The sequence below is a fragment of the Epinephelus lanceolatus genome, chromosome 2 (genome assembly GCF_041903045.1).
Source record: "Epinephelus lanceolatus isolate andai-2023 chromosome 2, ASM4190304v1, whole genome shotgun sequence".
Lineage (NCBI taxonomy): Eukaryota > Metazoa > Chordata > Actinopteri > Perciformes > Serranidae > Epinephelus > Epinephelus lanceolatus.
Window position 1 is genome coordinate 2,614,695 of NC_135735.1, and position 20,527 is coordinate 2,635,221.

Sequence of the window (20,527 nt, forward strand, 5' to 3'; positions counted from 1 at the left end):
CCAAAAGGTGTTAAACTCTCACACAACTCGTGCAGTATAATCCAGGTCTCATTTATCCAGTCGTATGATCAGCACTTCACAAACACATGTATTTACACTAAAACATTATGATTTAAAACACTTGAGCGTGCCCAAGCACATGCTTTTATTTGACAGCTCAAACTTTTGTTTTCTAAATCATGTTTTTGTGAAAATGGCTGTGCACGCAGGGCGTTTACTTTAATTCATGAAGACTGTTCACCTGTTTTGGATTCTCTGTTGTCTGTGGAGACACGAGAGAAAAACAAAGATTTCTTTAGGAATTCAATGTAATGCGTGGTAAATAATCGATATACAAATGGTCATTTTTGTTTTTCTTTAACTCACCTGGAGAATGTTTGTGTCCATAAGATGGGAAAAACCTTAGGAGCTCTAAAATACTCTGAAAGGAACCATTACGCAGAATGCGCACTTTTACTTTGGGCACTCTCACCAAAGACAAAGTGCGCAGGGTAAGTACAGTGTCTAAAGTAAGTGTACTTGGTTACTTTCCACCGCTGCTGTCTGGACCGTAGGGTGGCTGGTAGTTAAAAGAAAAAGGTAGAATTCAAGCTCCTGAGTCAATAAAAGTTTGACACAAGCGTCTTTAAATAAAAATGGTTTATTCTCTTTCAATATAGCTTTTGTTCTATCCGTAGCAGAAAAGAGCCTCCATGCCACTCAGTGCTAAAACTGGATTTCAGGTCACCACAGCATCGTAATGACGGACAAACGTCTTTACAGCACAACACCGGCTTGATACTGATCCAACAACAGTCACTTTGCTCATTTTAAAAACAGGTTGAGGGGGAGGACGGGAGGGAGGAGGAGGAGGAGGAGGAGGAGGAGGAGGAGGAGGAGAGGGTGGGGGGGGTTCAGATCTGATTTATCTGTGACTCGGTCCAAGCAGCGCAGACCCCCCCACCCCCCCCACCCCCCCGCCCCGGGCTTTGTTGGGAAAAGTTTAATCCGTGCGTGTTTGTGTATGCTGCAAAATTGACATCTTGCTCCAGTATGGCTGTTGATGTGGAGGCAGAAGTTTCTGCCACGAAAAGGTCACAAGTTGAGGTAACAAAGATTCTTCCTGATTGGAAAAAGAGGGGGAAAAAACAAACCAATCAGAGGTCAAACACTGATCATCTGATGGATCTGATGATTTTAGAAATGTAAGCAGTGTGTTGCATCACAGACAGGTGCTTCTGTTCTCCAGGCCTCGTCCACACGTACACGAGTGTTTCTGAAAACAGGGTTATTCCTTCTTCCTTCTTAAAACTGTAGCTAACATTACGTCATGTTTTATCCCATAACGGCCTTGTGTACGTACAACATGAGCTCTGTCTGTTGAAAATATTTCCACACTGCTGATTCCTCATAGTCTTTCTCTCGGCTGCTCGCCGTCTGTCTGTCTGCTGCTGTTTGACGGTGACAGACTTTCAAAATAAAAGCATATCGTAAAGATGACGATATAGATTGATGTTTTTGTATCCATGATATTGGATCATTTAATCAATATATTTATCAGATTGATGGAACGTTACACCCCAAGTGGACAAAGACCAAAACTCATATACATAAATATACATTTTTAGATATTCAGATGTAGGTGTGGACGAGGCCTTTTAACCTCCATGAAGGAGGATTCATTCAGTGACTATTGCATCAGACTGCATTAGTTTTAGCTACTTAAAGGGATAGTGCACCCCAAAATGAAAATTCAGCCATTATCTACTCACCCATATGCCGACGGAGGCCCTGGTGAAGTTTTAGAGTCCTCACATCACTTGTGGAGATCGGCAGGTGGAGCGGCTAGCATACCTAATGGCTGACGGCGCCCCAGACTAACGTCCAAGAACACAAAACTGAATCCACAGAGTATCTCCAACATGCTCATCCATAGTGGTCCAAGTGTGCTGCAGCCCCGACATAAAAAGTTGTTTGGAAAAACGTCATATGAACTCTGTTTTTAGCCTCACTGTAGCCTGTAGCTCTGACTGCCTCTCTGTGCGCCGCGTTCACGTGTTCGCGCTCAGGGTGATCGGTGATGCACGGTCTCTGAAGAGCAGCAGTCTCGTCAGTACTGATGTCCAGATTCTCAAGTGCAGGCATCGCCAATTCCCAGTCTGAGCAGCAAAGACTTTCCTCACCCGTTGGCATTGCTTTGCATTTGAAACAACTACACCACCAGGTTTCCAGTGCTCGACTCCGGTATTCTGCGGCTGGCTGAGGGTCAGGCTCATGAGCTGCGGCGGCTGCTTCGTCCAGTAGCCTGAGTTCCGTGCGTATACTTGGGCTCAAACAAATACGGCTCAACAAAGAAATGCTGTTCCTCCTCAGTTTCAGAGTCTTCAGACATGTTGGGCTGTCCTTTGCTAAAAGACCGTAGTGCAAATTATCTTTTAGCTCTGTGGTTACGTTGTCTCCCCCTGCGGTGCACGTGTCACGTGATGTAAACAAGGGTGAGCAAAGCTCATGCTTTCGGTGGTCTCGCACAGGCGCACACACGTGAGCGCGAAGCACAGAAAAGCAGTCAGAGCTACAGGCTACAGTGAGGCTAAAAACAGAGTTCAAATGATGTTTTTCAAAACAACTTTTTACGTCAGGGCTTCAGGACACTTGGATCACTATGGATGTGGTGGATGTGGTTTCAGTTTTGTGTTCTTGGACGTTAGTCTGGGGCGCCGTCCGCCATTAGGTGTGCTGGTGTTCCCCCCGCCGATCTCCGCAAGTGATGTGAGGACTCTAAAACTTCACCTGAGCCTCCATCGGCATATGGGTGAGTAGATAATGGCTGAATTTTCATTTCTGGGTGCACTATCCCTTTAATGAACAGACAGCTCAGTGTGTATACACACATGTATGTCTAAAACAGATTGTGTGTGTGTGTTACCTGCTCTCTGGTTATCATGTTGCATTGGAGCTGCTTATGGCCTTTGTGCCGTCTGTGTTGGCGTTTGCCTGTTCCTTCACCACAGGATCTGAGGGACCAAACACACACTGTGAGTCAAAATAAAACAAATACAGGTTTGTCTCTGTCGCGGTGTCTCAAGTTTGACGGTAACTTAGCTGAAGTGTTTCTACAGTCTGTTCTCAACGTTTAAGGCAGCACTGCTCATGAAAAGAAGTCTTTAGGTCTTTAGGAGGAGACAGCAGATCAACAGTATATGCCACATGGAAGTGACATACATGCAGCTCTGAATCCACAAGAGTCTCAGCTTTCCAGTCAGACCCAATTTATGTCATTTAAAGACTGTTTAGAGACGCCAGTGTGCAGAAATAAATAAATAGAACAGCTGACATTAACACATGCTGTGTGCAAAAACTCTGCCCAAAACTATACTAGCAGATCTGTAAAGGGGAGACTCGTGGGTACACACAGAACTCATTTTCATTCAGATACCTTGAGCCCAGAGGCTGAGGGACCCATTTGAAACGGCCATCGCATTTCTTTTCCTTGCCAAAATTTAGCCTACATTTGGAGTGTTATTTAGCCCCTTGCTAAGATGCTAGCATGATATGGTTGGTACCATTGGATTCCTTAGGTAATTTAGTTTCATATGATCACAGTACCATCACTAGCTTTAAAATCAGCTCAGTACAGCCGATGCTTGCGTTAATACTGACAGATGACTCCGGACACGTAACATCTTTTCATACTGAGGAGGTTTCAAAATTCAAGTCACCAGTTAATCCACTAAAATTCACTCAAAACTTACAATTTAACCAATATTAGTTTTCATGGAGGTCTTTCCTACAGTGAGATGATAAACTGGTTATAGCAGTAAGAAAACATCAGGTCAGTATTCACGTCAGATTCCGTCCTCCTCCCTGCTCCTGATCGTTCACACTGTTTCATGAGTTACTCCTCACTGCTCCTGATCGCCATGTGAGCGGCAGTTCACTGTGTGTGGGTGTGTGTATACTAACAGAAGTATGGGTGCTGCATGGCCTCAGCGGCTGTCAGCCTCTGCTGGTGGTCGTAGCGCAGCAGCTTGTCCAGCAGGTCCAGAGCCTCTGGACTCACCAGGTGCTGGTTCTCTGACTGGATGAACTGCTCCCAACGCTTCCTCGTTTGCCTGGACACAAAAACATTGAAGGCTGGATCTTTAGTCTCCCCCCTCTGGCACTGAGAGGAATTACACAAACAATTTCAAAACATGCTGAGGACAAGTGCCTGAATGTGAGCTCACTGCATCTCTTTTTGTTTTTCTTGAATTCTTCCTCTGAATGCTGAGTTCCTTTTTTAACACCAACACTTCTGAGGATTATCAGCTGTGTTGCCTGCTGGTGTTCCACCACTGTGGCCTCTCCACCCCTCCTGACCTCGTTAGCTCTGGCTGGTTGATGTTTAACACATCATTACAAGTAGTCGCCTGTTTAAACTCATCTCATCGTGAATCTTTGGTCTGAACTGAGTCTGTCGGGCCGGGCTCGGTTGTAACTAACGCTAGCCCTTTTTAAATAGGAGTTGTGCAAATTTGCAGGAAAGCCCAATCAGTCTTTTTTCAGCATTGGCAGTATAAAAACAAAATCGGGGAGTGCAGCAAAATGCCGCCTTCCTACTTTTGTTTATACAGAATGTGCCTTTTTCGGGGCAATGGGGAGCGTGAGCAAGTAACAAAACGTGTAGCTCAGCGTGTGACGTAAACAGTGACGTGGGAGGGAAGCCACGGCTGGTCAGTCCTTCGGCGATTCTCTCGTAAGTCGGCCCGTCCTTCACCGTCCCCGTCATCTGACGGTTAATGGCCTCTTCGTTTGCGAGGACAAGGAGGGCGCGCAATTCCTTGTCTCCCCAGTTGCTCATCTTTACAGTGTCTGTCAGGTTTGTGTTTCCTTCTTGCTACTAGCTGCTCGCTAATTCCTGCTATCAGCTGTTTCCTGTTTATCCACCGCCAGTGGCTCGCACGTGCGGCGTCTTCAACATCCCCTCTAGTTGCGGAAGGCCGCCCCGTACTGTTTAAACTAAAAGGGTTCCACCAATATGTCTACCCTACGAGGCGGAAAATTGGTAACCTCGTGTGTCTAAACGCTCGCAGCTTGCCGGCAAAACGGCCCAACATTCGCTGAAAATCTGGCAGTGTAAAAGGGGCTTCTGACAACCAGCCTGATGAAGTCAGTCAGGAATAATTATTTGTTCACTAGAACCTGCCACTTGACCACAGAAGAAGATGTGAATAAGATTCCAAGTTTCAGCAGATGAACTGCCAGGTTTGAACATCATGATACTCACTGTCCCAGCAGGTCTTTGAAGCGTGTGTCCAGTTCTATGTGATATTTGTGCAGGTAACCGAAGAGCTCATCTGTGCCGAGAACCTTCGCAATGCGGACCAGCTGGAACACAACACACATTTAATACATTTCATTACAATGACAAAGTGCAGTAAGTCAACGCAAAGACATCTCTGTCTCAGTCTGTGCTCAGGAGTCCAGCTTGTGGTGACATTATAGTTTGAGGAAACGTTTTCTTTGATGAGGGACATGAGTCTGCATCTGAGACGTTAGTTACCTGGTCGTAATTGTCCTGGCCATGAAAAAACGGCTCCTTCAGAAAGATCATGCTGGCCAACATGCAGCCTAGACTCCACATGTCCAAACTATAGTCATACATCTGAGGGGGAAGAGAGAGTGAATCACACAACAAGAATAATGAAAGAAAACAGAGACTGACACAAATCCTCAGATAAATACCTGATAGTCCACTAGCAGCTCAGGGCCTTTGAAATAGCGGGAGGCCACCCTGACGTTGTATTCCTGAGCGGGATGGTAAAATTCTGCCAAACCCCAATCTATAAGACGCAGCTGTGACACACACAGAGAATATACTCATTGATCTGGTTTATATTTCAGGGTAGACTTGGAATAACCGCTAGGAAATATGTGACAATCAAACTCCTGAAAGAAATGGTGAAAATTAGGATATTTTCCCTAAACAAAAAAAATCATTTGTTAGTCCCTCCTTTAAGTGGGACTAATTTAGTAGCGACAGAGTTTGCAGTACCTTTCTCATCTGGTGGTCGATCATCACGTTGTGGGGCTTCACGTCCCGATGCATGATCCCCATACTGTGACAGTAGTCCAGAGCCTGAAAGAACACACAGAGACACAGACTCAACACTGCAGCCAGTTTATAACCACAGTCTGTTCTGTTCCGGTGCCTCTTCCTCCCAGAGTGTTTCACTGGTCCAGCTTTCTCTTCTCAGTTTCTGCACAGTCGGCCTGAACTGATATTTTGGTACGAAATTGACGCCAAATTTCTGAAAACATGATGGTACTCGTTTTTCTCCAGAACTGTAGGAACCAGTGATACAATTTTTCTTATGTGATAAGGCAGCATAAACGCCTTCAAGTCCTCTAGTCAGCCGTTAAATGTCAAAGAAATAAGAAGAACAACAGCACGTGTACGACAGTGACAAGTGCGGCTGCAGCAACAGCGCCGCCTCAACTCATCGATAATAACATAGTTTTTTTCCTGAGACAAAAATGTTTTGTTAATTCTTTGTGATGGGAGCGCTGCATATTTACACTCTGCTACAAACAGCAGCGTGGCGAGGCGCTGAGGCGTCTGCACATCTGACATTTTTTTCTGGTCGTAGAGAGCCGAGAAACATTCAGCTTTAGGTAAACGCCTGTGCTCGATACTGTCACTTTTTACTAGAGGTGGGAATCACCAGAGAATCCATGGTACAATATTATCATGTGATTTTAAGAGTATTGTGATGAAATATATTTAACTGTAAATTATGTCCCCAAAGTAAAACTTGATCAACATCTGTTTCATCTAGCAAGACAAAGTTTTCAGTCTGTTGACGTCACTTAAGCCATTTTTTTATTTCAGTAGTAAACTGTGTCTAATGGACGGAAAAAGCAACTGATAAAGTTTAATTTGTATTTGTAATATTGATCATTTATATAATTAAAAAAATGATACTTGGCACTGTGTGAAGATACAACATTGCCATACAAAAATACCGCAATACAATACCCCTACTTTGTACCCAGCCATCCAATCACAGTGGAGGAGAAATGTGTGTAAATACTGTAGGATAAATGTTCATATATAAAATTTAAATTAAATTAAATTTGAGTGTATTTTAATAAAGGAGTGTGTGTACGTGTCTGGGATTTATTGTTTGTTCTTTTATCATGGTCTTCATCAAATGAAGTGGAATTTCACTTGTATTGATACTGACTACTATATTTCTGGGATTGTGACATGCCTGGTCTGGACCAACTCACAGATTATTATTTTCATTCTTGATTAATCCCTCGATTGTTTTTTTGGATTTGATTAATTATATATATTCTTTAAAAACCTCAGCCCAGAAGTAAAACATATTCAATGTGCGGCAAATTATCACATTTCAGAAGCTGCAAGGTTTTTGCTTGATAAATTATTTAAAAATGATCAGAGTTGTTGTTGATTGATTTTATTCCATTGACAGATTGTTTAAGAGCTGATCTGGTTTGAACAAACCTCTCATCTCCTGACTCTCTACAGTTTTTTTCTCTCAGCAACACATTACACTCCTGTCAATCACTGAAGATAACTCCTAACAACCTACAAATACAGTGCGGCACCATGTTTGTATTTAAAAGTGGTGATAAAATAAAAGCTGACATTAGATTAGTGGTGACGTGAACCAGATGTTTGTGTGTTTACCTTGAGCAGCTCATACATGTAGTAGCGGATATCATAGTCTGTCAGCTTCTGGTAAAGCTCCTGCAGAACAACATGAAGAAATCATTAATAACATGAAGCCAGCAGCTCAGCCGGCTTCTGCACATGTACAACATCAACTGCAGGGTTATAATGCGTGTTATTAATAATGGACAACAATGATAGTTGTGCATGTATGATGTCGGCCAAACTTAAGTACCTTAAAATCTGTGTTATTGATGCACTCAAAGACAAGCGCTGGTGTTCTGGACTGCAAAGAGAGGACAACACAAGGCTCAACTGAGGAGAGCAGCAGGTAGGTGGAGATTATCATACACACACACACACACACACACACACACACACACACACACACACACACACACACACAGCTACACGCATGGCTGGATTATTGCTGCTGGCGTGCCGACATGCAGCAAAGTGACGGCAGGACTCAAACTCACCACCGGGTCTTTGACCGTGTCCACCAGGCGGATGATGTTGGTTCCTCCGCGCAAGTTTTCAAGAATTTTGATTTCCCGTTTGATCTTCTTCTTCTTGACGGGCTGCAGAAGAAAAAGACGTGAATTCAATGTGACTGTAAAAAGAAATATTCTGAACACAGTCAAAGTCAACAAGAGTTCGATGGACAGCTGTAACTTCTTTACAACAGAAGTCATCAGCTGACAGTGGCAGCACAAAACTGAGTTTAACAGCAAAGGTAACACATCCAGTTTTACCAGCTTTGGGAGAAAATATATGTTGAGTCACTGCTGAACTGCAGAGAGCAAAGAAAAGCTCACGTGTTAAAGAAACAACACAGCAGGAGTAGAATCAGACTCACCTTGAGGATTTTCACCACCACCTTCTCATTGTTGGTCACATTTATGGCCTCAAATACTTCACTGTACTTCCCTCGACCCAGTTTACGCACCAGCTGATAGTTGTCTTGATTGCTGAGTGAGAGTGGAAACATTCATTAGTAATCATACTAAAGAAATCAGCATCACTGATCGAAAACTGCCAATTATTTCTTCAATGGATCTATTAGATGTTTCTTTGGCCAAATGTCAGACAATCAAAGGATCTCTTCAGAGGGCTTGTTTCATCTGACCAACACGGAAAAGTATTAAATGTACAATAATATGAAACAGAGAAAAACAGTAAATAAGTTAAGTTGAGTTAATAAATTACTTTAATGATTCATCAAATTATCACTGATTTATGTTCTATCAATAAAACGTGAGTTTATGAACATGTTTTTACTTCAGCATTAGCCACGTGACACTGCAACCTACTGGAAAAGGAAATTATGGTTCATTATATGATCTCTTACAGCTAGGGCAATAAATCAATATATCAATATCATGATATGAGACTAAATATCGTCTTAGATTTTGGATATGGTAATATTATAGGTATATAATAAGTGTTGTGAAACACTGCAACGTGTAACCGTACCTCCAGTTTGGCACATGTGCATCATAGTCCCAGTACTCTCTGTTCTTCTGTGTGTTGACATCGGTGTACACCCGAGCCTTGCTGCTGGCCGGCGTGGATCCGGGCATCGCTAGCTTTGCGGCTCCGTGTCGAGGACCTTCCCCTCCCTCTGAATACTTCTTGGCTCGATACTGGAAGGCAGCGCAGCGACTCTCCAGAATACGTGGCTCTAAGAAGATCCCCGGGCTGTGCTTACCATCGGCTTTGGCTGCTTGCGCCCTCTGAAGAAAGGCGTCAGGCCGGTCTGACGTGACTTTGGTGCAGACTGATAGAGCTACGAGGACCGAGTGTGTGAAACCCCTGAGCAGGATGTTAGGCAGGATGGGATGGAGACCCGCCAGCTGCAGGAGGAGCGGGGAGAAGGAGAAGATGCTGAGACAGAGGACTGACATGTAGGTAACAAGTAGGCTCTGATGTGGGAGTTAAAGAGAAACTTGAGAGGTAATATTTCAGCAAATCATTTGATCTATGTACATTTTTCTGTCATTGTATTGAGTTTACTCTTATTTATGGAAAAATAAAATCATAAAATCCTCAAATTTGTGAAGCTGCAGGACAAACAAAAAAAAAAGCATTTTTGCTTAAAAAAATGACTTAATGGGATAGCTTAGATTTTTTGGAGTTAGGTTGTATGAGGTGCTTATCAATAGTCAGCTTAGCTTCTGTGTCAGAAGCCTGTCTGCTTCTCCAAACTTGGTGCGTTGTGTGTAAAATACTGACTATGGATACGTACCACATATAAACCACTTGAAAAGAACCACACTATCACTTTAATGTATTCATCGATTATCAAATAGCTGCTAATTAATTTCCAGTCAACTGACTAATCAATTAATCAAGTAGTCATTGCAGCTCTGTTTGTTTGATTCTCTGCTGTCACACCATTTTAACTCCCCCCCCCCCCCCCAAAAAAAAAAATGGGCTACAGAGTAAGAGCCTCAACAGCCTGTTTTGGTGAGTGAACCTAGCAGCCACGTGCATACTTTACCAGCAGGAAGGTGATTTCACTACCTTTTCTCCACCCAGACCTCTGACATCAGAGTCAGTGTAGACCAAAGAAAATTGTGCTCAGACATGTTAAACCTGGACTGGATTTACATGGAGACTCTACAGAATGTTTTAAACACAGTTTCAGATTTAAGAAACGGATATCTGATATCAAATACAGAAAAAGGGAGATTTTTGCTTTGCTTTTTCTCCATTAGGCCCACATTAGACCAGATCAACCTGAAAAACCACTGCACTTAAAACTGTCAGACCTAAACCAGATAAGCATGTAGCCTATAAAACCCCCTTTGTCACACACACTAGGTCATGTCAAATTTTGTTATCACTGTGAGAGCATAGCACCCTACAAATACAGAGCATTTTATCATAATCCAGATTAGATGGCAGAAAAAAAGAGCAATTTTACAACATTTTCTTCATCCACATCACAGCAAACCAGGTGGAGACCAAAAATCACTGTACTGAGATCTGTCAAACCTGCAACACATTAACGGATATATACTAAAGACTGTTTAATACACAGTTTCAGGTTTGTGATTCAGCTTTTATTCTATTTTCCATGTGAGAAAACAGTAAGATATCCATCTCCAACCAAAATAAATCCAAAAACTGCTGTGCTATAGATTTGTTGAGCCTGAATCAGATTAACACAGAAGCATATACCAAGCTTCACATCTACGATACATTTATTCTATTTGTTAAAAAGACAGAAGAACAATGTCAACATTTTTTTCGTCAAAAGTGGACAAGGTTTATATTTCACAGAGGAGAAAATCTCCTTCTCAGATTTGTGATAACTTGATTTAACGGCCACTTCACCACATTTTCTCCATCCACATCACGGCAACTCAGGTGTCGACCAAATCCCACTGTGATTTGACTTGTCAAACCTCAACCACATTAAAATAAATACATAAAAGACTGTTAAAAATCCAGCATCAGGTCTGTGATCATTTTATTATATCTTCTATTTGAGAAAACAAGGGAAAGGGCAGCAAATCAGGTGTAGACAAAATACCACTGTAGAAAAGACCACATTGAAATAAATACACTAATTACAGGGCATTTTGTAGCATTTTCTCCACCCAGATCACAACAAACATGAGGAGACCCAACACCACTGTGCTAGAGTTGTTTCACTTGAACTAGACTTACATAAATACTCTAGACTGTATAAAACCCGGTTTCAAATTTGTGATACTTTTATTATATTTTCTTTTTGGGATAAACAGGGGAAAAGGTCTGTCTCCAACCAAAGAAAAAATCCCAAACCAACTGTATGTATATTTATCAAACCTGCACTTCACCCAGGTTCAGATGTGATGCATTTACATGGTTCACAACTAGAGTCCACAGTTTTCAGGCAATTTCACAGCATTTTCTCCACACAGATCACAACAGACCAGGTGCAGACCAAACACCACTGTGTTAAGACATATCAAACCTGGATCACCTTACCATAAATGCACTAAAGACCGTTAAAAACACAGCTTCACTTTTACGATAATTTAATCTTCTATTTGAGAAAACAGGGGAAACCAGCAAACTCCAATAAAAGCAAAATACCAGATCAACTGTATTTTCATCTTATTAAATCTGGGCGAGGTTAACAATTAGAGTCCACAGTGTTTAAAGGCTTATTTCCAGGCCATTTCACAGCATTTTCTCCATCTTGCACACAGCACACAGGCATAGACCAGATACCAATGCATTAAGGTTGAGGTTTACATATAATGGCTGTTAAATAACCCAGTTTCAGGATAGTAAAACCTTTAATCTCTCTGTAAAATCAGACCAGACTTTGCTTTTACTGCATTTTCTCAGTCTGGACCACACCAGATCAGGCCTAATTAAAAAAATACAGACTGCATTGAGGTTTAACAAACCTAAACTGGATTAAAATATAGATACTCTCCGGCGTCCTGTCTCATTTTACACCCCTGTCAACTCTGGTTTCCCCAAAAACCACCAACAATTTTAATATAACCCCCAAAACTGTGTGGAGCCCCGTCACGACACGGTCTCCCCGGGGCCTTTTTCATCGGCCACACAGCTACTTATTCCACTTAAATGAGAGACGAATTAAAATGAGCTTTCCTGGTTACCACAGTTATCTTACCATTTCAACCCATCTGTGAGGACGAGCATCATTTCCGATCACCTCATCTGACGCTAACTAGCTAGTTACGGTGACCTAGCTTAGTTAGCACAACATAAAATCACAAAATGTGAACCCTGAATACAGCAATACACACTCACACACACTGTAATGTGTGTATTTCACAGAAGAAACATTTACAGATAAAAAACAATTTATCTGTTTCGATATTAGTCAAAATGTGTAATCAATAACGGGGGGCTAAAGTTAGCCTGCTAACCTCGTCGTAGAAATATCCGAGCTCAGAGGAAGTCCGCCCGACATGAACGTTAGCTCGTTAGCACCTCGTTAGCGGAACATTAGCTCTCCGTGCAGCCGATGTAGCACCTCCACGTTTGAAGTTATTGATTATATGTGTAAATATCATCCGTATCGGCGATAAATTAATTTCATCAGATGGGTGGTGGAGGTACATCGAACAGCGGTTCGTTAGCAGAACCAGGATGCTCTTCCCTTTTGCGGTAAACATCACCCGGAAGTGAAGCAAGAGGCTCCGTGACCTTTACAAGTAAAAGTCCCGCATTCAATTAAAATAAATAAATAAATAAATAAATAAAATAAAATAAACGACCTAAAAAGTAACGACCTAAAATTTACTTAAAAATGATGTAATTCATAAAAATGACTGAATAAAGTGGAAAAAAAGTTCGCAGAGCCTCTTTTATTTTTTCATATTGCTTGTTTTATTTCTCCTGTAGACCAAAGATATTTAATTTACTATCAAAGAGAAATTGCAAGCTTTAAAGGAAAGTTCAGTTTTGTTTTTTGTTTGTTTTGAGTTGAGTTGAATGGGGTACTTTACTATAGACTGTATATTACAGACAGCACATGTCAGGAGAAGCAGGCTGGAGTGCGACACAGTAATGTACTGCTGTGGACGGGGGCGGCAACAAAACGTATTTTAGCCACCTAAAAAAAAGTCCCACTTGGAAAAACCCAGTATTATGCGTATGCTACATTGAGAGTGTTATCAACGCTTTACCTTTCCGTCAGACAACTTGTTCCAACAAGAAAACCACTAACGGCTTCAGTTCCCCATTTATGCTTCCGTCAAAGCCACCAGACTCCATTGACAAAAACAGTCATTTTAACATGCTGAACACGAGCTGCTGATCTATCACTGCATCCATCAGTTGGTTATGTTGTGTTACTGTGTGACCTTGGTGACTCTGAATTAAAATTATTAAATGCAAAACTCACACAATAACATAATCTAACTCTCTGACAGAGGCAGCAGTAGACCAGCAGCTCCTGTGTTCAGCAGTGTTAAATCGCTGTTTTTCTCAGTGGAGTCTGGTGGCTTTGACGGGAGCAATTTAACCGCTTCATTTTCCCATTGGAAATCGCTGTCTGACATTCAAGTAAAGAACTAAAAATATTCTCAGTATAGAGTGAACTTAAACTGTATTGATTTTTTGGGTGTGAGTTTTTTCAGATGGCTAAAATAGATTGTGTTGCTGACCCCTCCACAGCAGTACACTGCTTAGCTTCCTCGTCAGACTCCAGCCCGCTTCTCCAAACTGGTGGTGTGACGACCACCATCTACTGTATATAATATAGTCTTTGGATAAGTGCCCTATACAACCCTACTTCAAAAAAACTGAACTATCCCTTTAAACACCAAAATATATGTTGTTTGTCCTGTAATAATAAAGTGAGTATCTTTTGTCTACAGGTAGTTTAAAACAAGTAATGCAAGTATGAAAACACTGGTTCTGGAACCAAATGATTAATCATTACTCAAGAAAATAATTGCCAGATTAATCGATAATAATACAAATTAATTGAGAGTTGCAGCTTTAATATGATTTATGGGCAGTTTGTTTAATAACTCCATGTTAAAAGTATATATCCTGTTGTTCTTATATTTTAATTTGCACTTTACAATGATTTATATTCCAAGTCACAAAACAGTGAGTGATGAAGTCTTTAGTTGTGACATTAAGCAGCGGTTCCTTTACAAGCAACACTACTTTACCACACTGTAAATACACTGCGTTACAAGTAAAAGTCCTGCATTCAGTTTTTGTACTTAGGTAAAAGTTCAGAAGTTTTAATACATAAATAAATAAAGTGCCAAAATAGATGCTGTTTTTCTGTGATAGTAAATTCAATGACTTGCTTTTAGTCTAAAGGTGAAATTAAATAAGTGATGTGAATATGAAAGACTGCCCATGGAGACTTTTTTCACTTTATAAAACAAATGATTCATCAGCGAGTCAAGAAAATAATCTGCTGATTAATCAATAAAAAAAAAATAACTGAGTTGCAGCCTTCATTTAATTTGTGGGCACTATTTGATCTAAGATATTCTGCAGTTGTTAAATATTAATTAGCACTTTATCATTATTTATATTCCAACTCATTAAACAGTGAGTGATAGTCCTCAGTTGTAACATTAACATCTCAAGCAGCGGTAGAGGAAGTATTCCTCTGCGTAAGTAAAAGCACCACACTGTAAAAGTCCTGCATTGAAAATGTGAGTAATCAAGACCTGGGCCATTTCCAGTATTCACCACTAATAACATTTATTTATCAACCGAGGCAGTGGCATTTAAATTAGTTCATTAATCTGCAACTGTTTTCGTAATTTATTTAGTCATTTTTTACACAACACTCAAACAACTTTATTTATTCTTGCTGTTTTTTGGATTTATTGGATTGTAAACTGAATATTTTTGGGTTTTAGATTGTTGATTGGACAAAACTCAATATGTGAAGATGTCACCTGCATCCTTGGAATTAACAACAGCCGTTTTTTACAACTTTTTACATTTTATGGACAAACGATTGAGAACATAATCAGCATATTGAGAGAAAATGACAATTACTATTAATAATAATGAAAAGCATTAGACAAAATACATGTTGTAGTCTTAGGTGTGATGAAAACAAAGTAGACCTTTATTTTCATAAGGGTGGTTTATTTTAATTGTCTGTATACAGTATGAACAGGAGTCTATATTGATATCCGTTTGTGTAAATCAACGCTTCGTTACACTCGTTTTGAAGCAGACTCGCCAGGACTTAAACCATGGCACAACCACACAGTCCCGCCCCACTGTAATCCCCTTCACCCATGATTTTAAACTCCAAAAACCTTCTTTTAAATATACTGCAAAAACTGTGAATATAGAAATCCACACAGTAAACTAAAGTACAGAAATGTTTTACTTTATGTCTGGCATAAACCAACACATAAATCTCAACTTTGAGGCTACTCGGATTAATCTGCTGAGCGTCCGGTCTGGAACCGGGACGAGGCTAGGATCCTGTGAGGATGTTACAAGGCCAATTCTTCAAAAACATAAAAAATAATATTACTTTTGTTAGATCTATCGCACAGTAACTAATGCAGCTAGTTTGTGGCAAGTGAGCAATATAATGCTTTGAAGTCTTATCGGGCTAAACCGTGTGATAATCCCTCTGGAACTGAAACTAAAAGTACTTGCACAATTCTGCAAGTTCATTCATAGTGAATACAAAAGCAGGTAACATAAGCACTATACAGTTTTCAATGTTTACATAAGCGTATACACACAATCTATAATATAACAGAGTAGACTATGCCATGAATCAGTAGTCATAAATATTACATTGTGCATGTTCTATTGCACATGTCAAGTGTTTGTATGACATGATAGGTATGGGTTAGTTACCTAGATGTCATTTGTTTTAATACAAAGATGCAACAACACAGATTTCATAGGACACGGGCTATACATTTTCACATATCCACTTTTTTTCTTCTTCGTCTTCTTCTTAGGATGTTTTCCTAAATAAACCAAACCTGTAATACAACAGTGATATTAAAGTGTGATAAATATTCATGCACAAACAGATGATACTACCTAAGATCTAGTATGTGAAAAGATACTGCTGCACAAGCCAGCCGCTGTATACTCACGGGAGGGTTTTTCGGCTAAACTGGACATGAAATTAACAAAAAGACAAAGTGAAGTGATCGGTAAAAAAAGGCACATGGATTTTTAGAGGAGCTTAAACATGAGCACACACATCTGACAACTGTCTGGAAGTTCTTTCCGTCTTTCTCAACAACAGAATCAACAGTTACAAAACAGACGATCACATGCAACCACACAATAAGGTCCCACACTCAGCACTAAACTAAACCAAGATCTTCCCACATTTTTCTCTCTGTTCAAGTTTTTTTCCATGTGTTCCAAAATAAGACGAGGGGTCCTAATCGCCTCTGTTGATTTAGGGTGTTCTGCCATTAACTCGACCAAGGATGAGGATGAACTGAGTCTTGATACTAAAAAATCATTTAACATAATTAATGGGTGCATGTTACAAACCACAAATGGGAGAGCGGAGGCTGGCACACATCGTTTTGAGGGTGAATGTCATGTTTGCTACCCAGGACTGAAGAGCAGTTCAGTTCATGGGATGCATTGAGCTTCAGGGAAACTCTCCCCCTCAGCCGTGTGCTGGACCGTGTGCTCCTGCAGAGCTGTGAGGTCAACAAAACGCTCTCCGCACCACACACACTTAAACTGTGTCTCCCGCGAGTGCACGCTCTGGTGCTTGGCCAGGTGCTCTCGTTGCTTGAAGCTCTTGTCGCAGCTGGCGCACTTGAAAGGCTTCTCCCCGGTGTGAACTCGGCGATGGCGCTGCAGCTCGGACGAGTACCTGAAGCGCTTTTCACAGTCGGGACATTTCAGCGGTTTCTCGCGGGTCGGGTCGCAGCGGTGCTGAACAAACTCTGAGGACGACACAAAGCGCTTGTCGCACAAAGAGCATTTTAGCGGCTTCTCTGTGCAGTGAGAGTTCTGGTGGCGCTGCAGTGTCGAATTCTTTTTGTAACCTTTGCCGCACACATCACACTTATAGGGTTTCTCCACCTCACCACCACATTTATGCCTCAGCAGTTCTCCTGATTGGCTAAAAGATTTCTGGCAGGACGCACACTTAAACAGACTTTCCATCCCATGAACCTGCTGGTGGTAAAGCAGGTGGGATGGCTGCAGGAAACCCTTATCACAGAGGTTACACTTAAAAGGTCGATCAGCTGGGTTTTTGTGAGTGCGACGGTGGCGTACAAGAGCGTACTGCTGTTTGAAGCTCATCTGGCACTCCTCGCACTGAAAAGGTCGCTCCTCTGAGTGTGTGCGTTCGTGCTGCCGCAGGTCAGATGGGCGCTTGAAGCTCTTTCCACAAGAACCGCAGCGGAAAGGCCTCTCCCCTTCTGGCTGGCACTGATGGTGCAGGAGCTCAGACGACTCCTTAAAGTGCATCTCACACAAATTGCACTTGAAAAGGTGCTCGCCTGAATGAGCGTACATGTGCCGCACAAGGTGTGAGCGGTGCTTAAAGCTCTTCTCGCACACGGCGCATTTGTACGGGCGCTCGGAGCTGTGTGTGCGCTGGTGGTGCGCTAGATGTGAAGACTGGCTGAAGCTTTTATCACATGTGTCACATTTGTATGGCTTTTCACCAGTGTGTACTCTTTCATGTCGGGTCAGCTCTGACAAATGCCGGAAAGACTTATGGCACACTGAGCACTTATATGGCCGGTCTGGTGCAGAGGCCTCAAACGCAGGAGGAGAAGAGGCACTGATCGCTGCACCGCCACTGGACGTCTCACCAGTGGAAGGCTGCTGGGGGTTGGCAGCTGACGAGGTTGGAGTGGCGTTTCCAGAACCCGGCCGGTATGTTTTCTCACAGATGGAGCACTTCATTGGGTTGTTTCCATTGCCGTGCGAGTTGTGATGCTGTGCTAAAGAGGTGAGCAGAGAGAAGCCCATCTTACACACCCCACACACAAACGGCTTCTGCTCCACCTGCACACACTGATGCTCCAGCAGGTCCGTCGCCTGGCTGAAGATCTTCATACACTGGGTGCACTGGAAGGACCGGTCTTGGCTCACCATGCACTGGTGCTCATGAGGGTTGGCCAGGTGAGAGATGTCATGGCCACAGGCTCCACACTTGTGCCCTCTCTCGCCCCCTACCTGTAAGGAGGGCTGCTGGGCTTGAACGGCGTGCTGCTGGCCGTGCTGGGGCTGCTGCAGGGAAGCATCTGGCTGCAGGACGACTCCGTACACAGCGCAGCCCAGAGGGTTGTCAGTTCCCTGGGGGAGCGTGTGCACAACAGAAGGTGGAGCCACTGCATGTTGCTGCTGCTGCTGCCACGCCTCCGTCATCCTTCCACTTCACATGCAGGGATTCAGCTCTCAGTGGATGATGGGGGTTTCAGTGCTCAACTGAAGAGGGTGGATGTGGTTAAAGAAATGGTAACCAGCACTCTGAGAGTGGCTTAGTGCTATATCTGTGTTTACACACGTCCTTAGAGATAGGTGAGGAAACCTGAAGGGAAAAACAAAAACATACACAACAAATTACTACGTGAAATTAACTGAATGATGTTTCAATGAATAAATACAATGCAGGGTGTTGATGTGACAGCACGGGGCTGAGGAGCTGTCAGTTTCCAACATAATTCATTATAAATAGCAATGTACGCGACAGAAACACTAATTTATTAGACTTATGTGTACATCTCAGCAGGGGAAGCTGCTGTATCCAGTGTCACAATAATGTGTGTGTGAATAATATTTCAAATCTAATTTGTGGTGAACACAGAAGTGAAACAAACCACCTATGCTAGCTCCAGAGGCCTAAAACTTGCTCTCCTGTTATACAGGAAACAATCTGAGAAGAACCATACGAATATTATTATCGGTTAGGCATTCAACACGGTGACACACGGACCCGGTGTCCTTTCCTTAAACGGAAACCCGCAAAAATAACAGTAAAGAGAATAACGCTACACCAGAAAAGGGCTCGGTCTATTTCCTGGAGAGCGAGCGGGGAACGCAGTAGACCCATTTCCCCGTTTACTGTGTATTTTAAAACTAAGACAGGTTGTGTAAATTTATTGATTACATGCATGTATATAAGCTGGAGAAGTGTTATTTCATATATGGTGATTTAATGGTGCTGTAGCGGTTCCAGGATGTGGCTAACAGACGTTAGCTTGTAAGCTACGGCGGCGAAGCTAACAGCTAACGGCTAACCTAACGGCTAGCTCCAGCTATTAAACAACTGGACTTCCTTCGAGATTATCACCCGTTATTTCACATTAAAATTAATATATTAATAGCCGGTTTTGTCGCGCTATGAACACCACACACGGTGACTCAGTTACAACAGGGTATAAGCTTCCTGAAAGGCCACAACAACTAGTTCTCCTTTGAAACGAGCCTTCGCTCCAAACGGACCCCAGATCAGACTAGGCCTCCCCGGAGCTGCGGGGGAAATTTCACCTCCTCCAGCGGAGCCTCGCACATCTGCACAAAAACAACATGTACATTTCTTAAAAAATCACGGAGACTTACTGGAGCCCGTTATCGATGGTTTCCACTGCCGTCTTCAGCCTGGGGTCGACAACCTTCGGTGTATTTAGCACTCGGAGGACCGGCGGTAGAGGGGATGCGGTTGAAGCCGGACGCCATCCTCCTGCAGACGGACGGACACCGGAAGCCGCCACGCAGTGCGCTGTCGCCGCGGAGCTGCTGCTGCTACAGCCGCTCCATGCTGCAGGTGCACCGAGGAGCCCCAAAAACACAAGCCGAGCTGGACACAAACTGCTCTCTGAGTTAGTTTGAAGAGCATTCACACAAACACAATACGAGCCCAAAAGATATTAGCAAATATATTTCTTTAACGTGACAGTAGGGGGGAGTGTTTCTCTCCTTCAAGCGATGTAAACACTCACCTGCATCTGTCACACACACACGCACACACACACAGAGATAAACCCACTGTGACCATAAAAAGAATCAACAAAAAAGCCTTATTATTTTATTATTTCTTAGATGCATCATTTTGTTGAAAACAAACACCTCACATTTGTTTAGCTTCACCAGCTGTTCTCCTTTAAAAGGTGTTTTGTTGTGGAAGTCTTTAACAGATGACATATTAGGGACTGTTCTTTACTTATCAGAGCAGGGCGGTGGCTGGGGGTGGATTTTTTTAGGCCCTTCCCGAAGCTACAAATATTTTTCCTTGAGCTTCCTTCAGTGTCTGGAGAAAACCCCATGACCCCTCCTCCATCATAAACCAGTTATTAGATTTTTTAAAACGTACCCTCTGATGTTTGAATTTTAGACATTACAGATGAAATCCTGGAGCTGAAAGAAGCCTTGGTTTTCCCACTCTTGTTG

At 42.5% G+C, this 20,527-nt stretch overlaps 2 protein-coding genes across 2 annotated transcripts; both read right to left on the minus strand.

Annotated features, from left to right (window-relative positions):
• Positions 1 to 622: 622 nt before the first annotated feature.
• On the minus strand, positions 623 to 12,804 carry csnk2a2a (casein kinase 2, alpha prime polypeptide a). The gene is made up of 13 exons (XM_033627307.2): positions 12,559 to 12,804; positions 9,134 to 9,513; positions 8,517 to 8,628; positions 8,137 to 8,238; positions 7,893 to 7,943; positions 7,676 to 7,735; positions 6,014 to 6,097; positions 5,704 to 5,814; positions 5,522 to 5,623; positions 5,246 to 5,346; positions 3,943 to 4,091; positions 2,906 to 2,993; positions 623 to 1,102 (listed from the first exon to the last, which is right to left on the minus strand). Exons 2-12 carry the CDS (start codon positions 9,238 to 9,240, stop codon positions 2,920 to 2,922), a joined length of 1,053 nt encoding a protein of 350 aa, XP_033483198.1. The 5' UTR covers positions 9,241 to 9,513; positions 12,559 to 12,804; the 3' UTR covers positions 623 to 1,102; positions 2,906 to 2,919.
• Positions 12,805 to 15,241: 2,437 nt separating this feature from the next.
• On the minus strand, positions 15,242 to 20,094 carry znf319a (zinc finger protein 319a). The gene is made up of 2 exons (XM_033630585.2): positions 19,700 to 20,094; positions 15,242 to 18,668 (listed from the first exon to the last, which is right to left on the minus strand). The coding sequence occupies exon 2, from the start codon at positions 18,503 to 18,505 to the stop codon at positions 16,742 to 16,744; it is 1,764 nt and encodes a 587-aa protein (XP_033486476.1). The 5' UTR covers positions 18,506 to 18,668; positions 19,700 to 20,094; the 3' UTR covers positions 15,242 to 16,741.
• Positions 20,095 to 20,527: the final 433 nt, after the last annotated feature.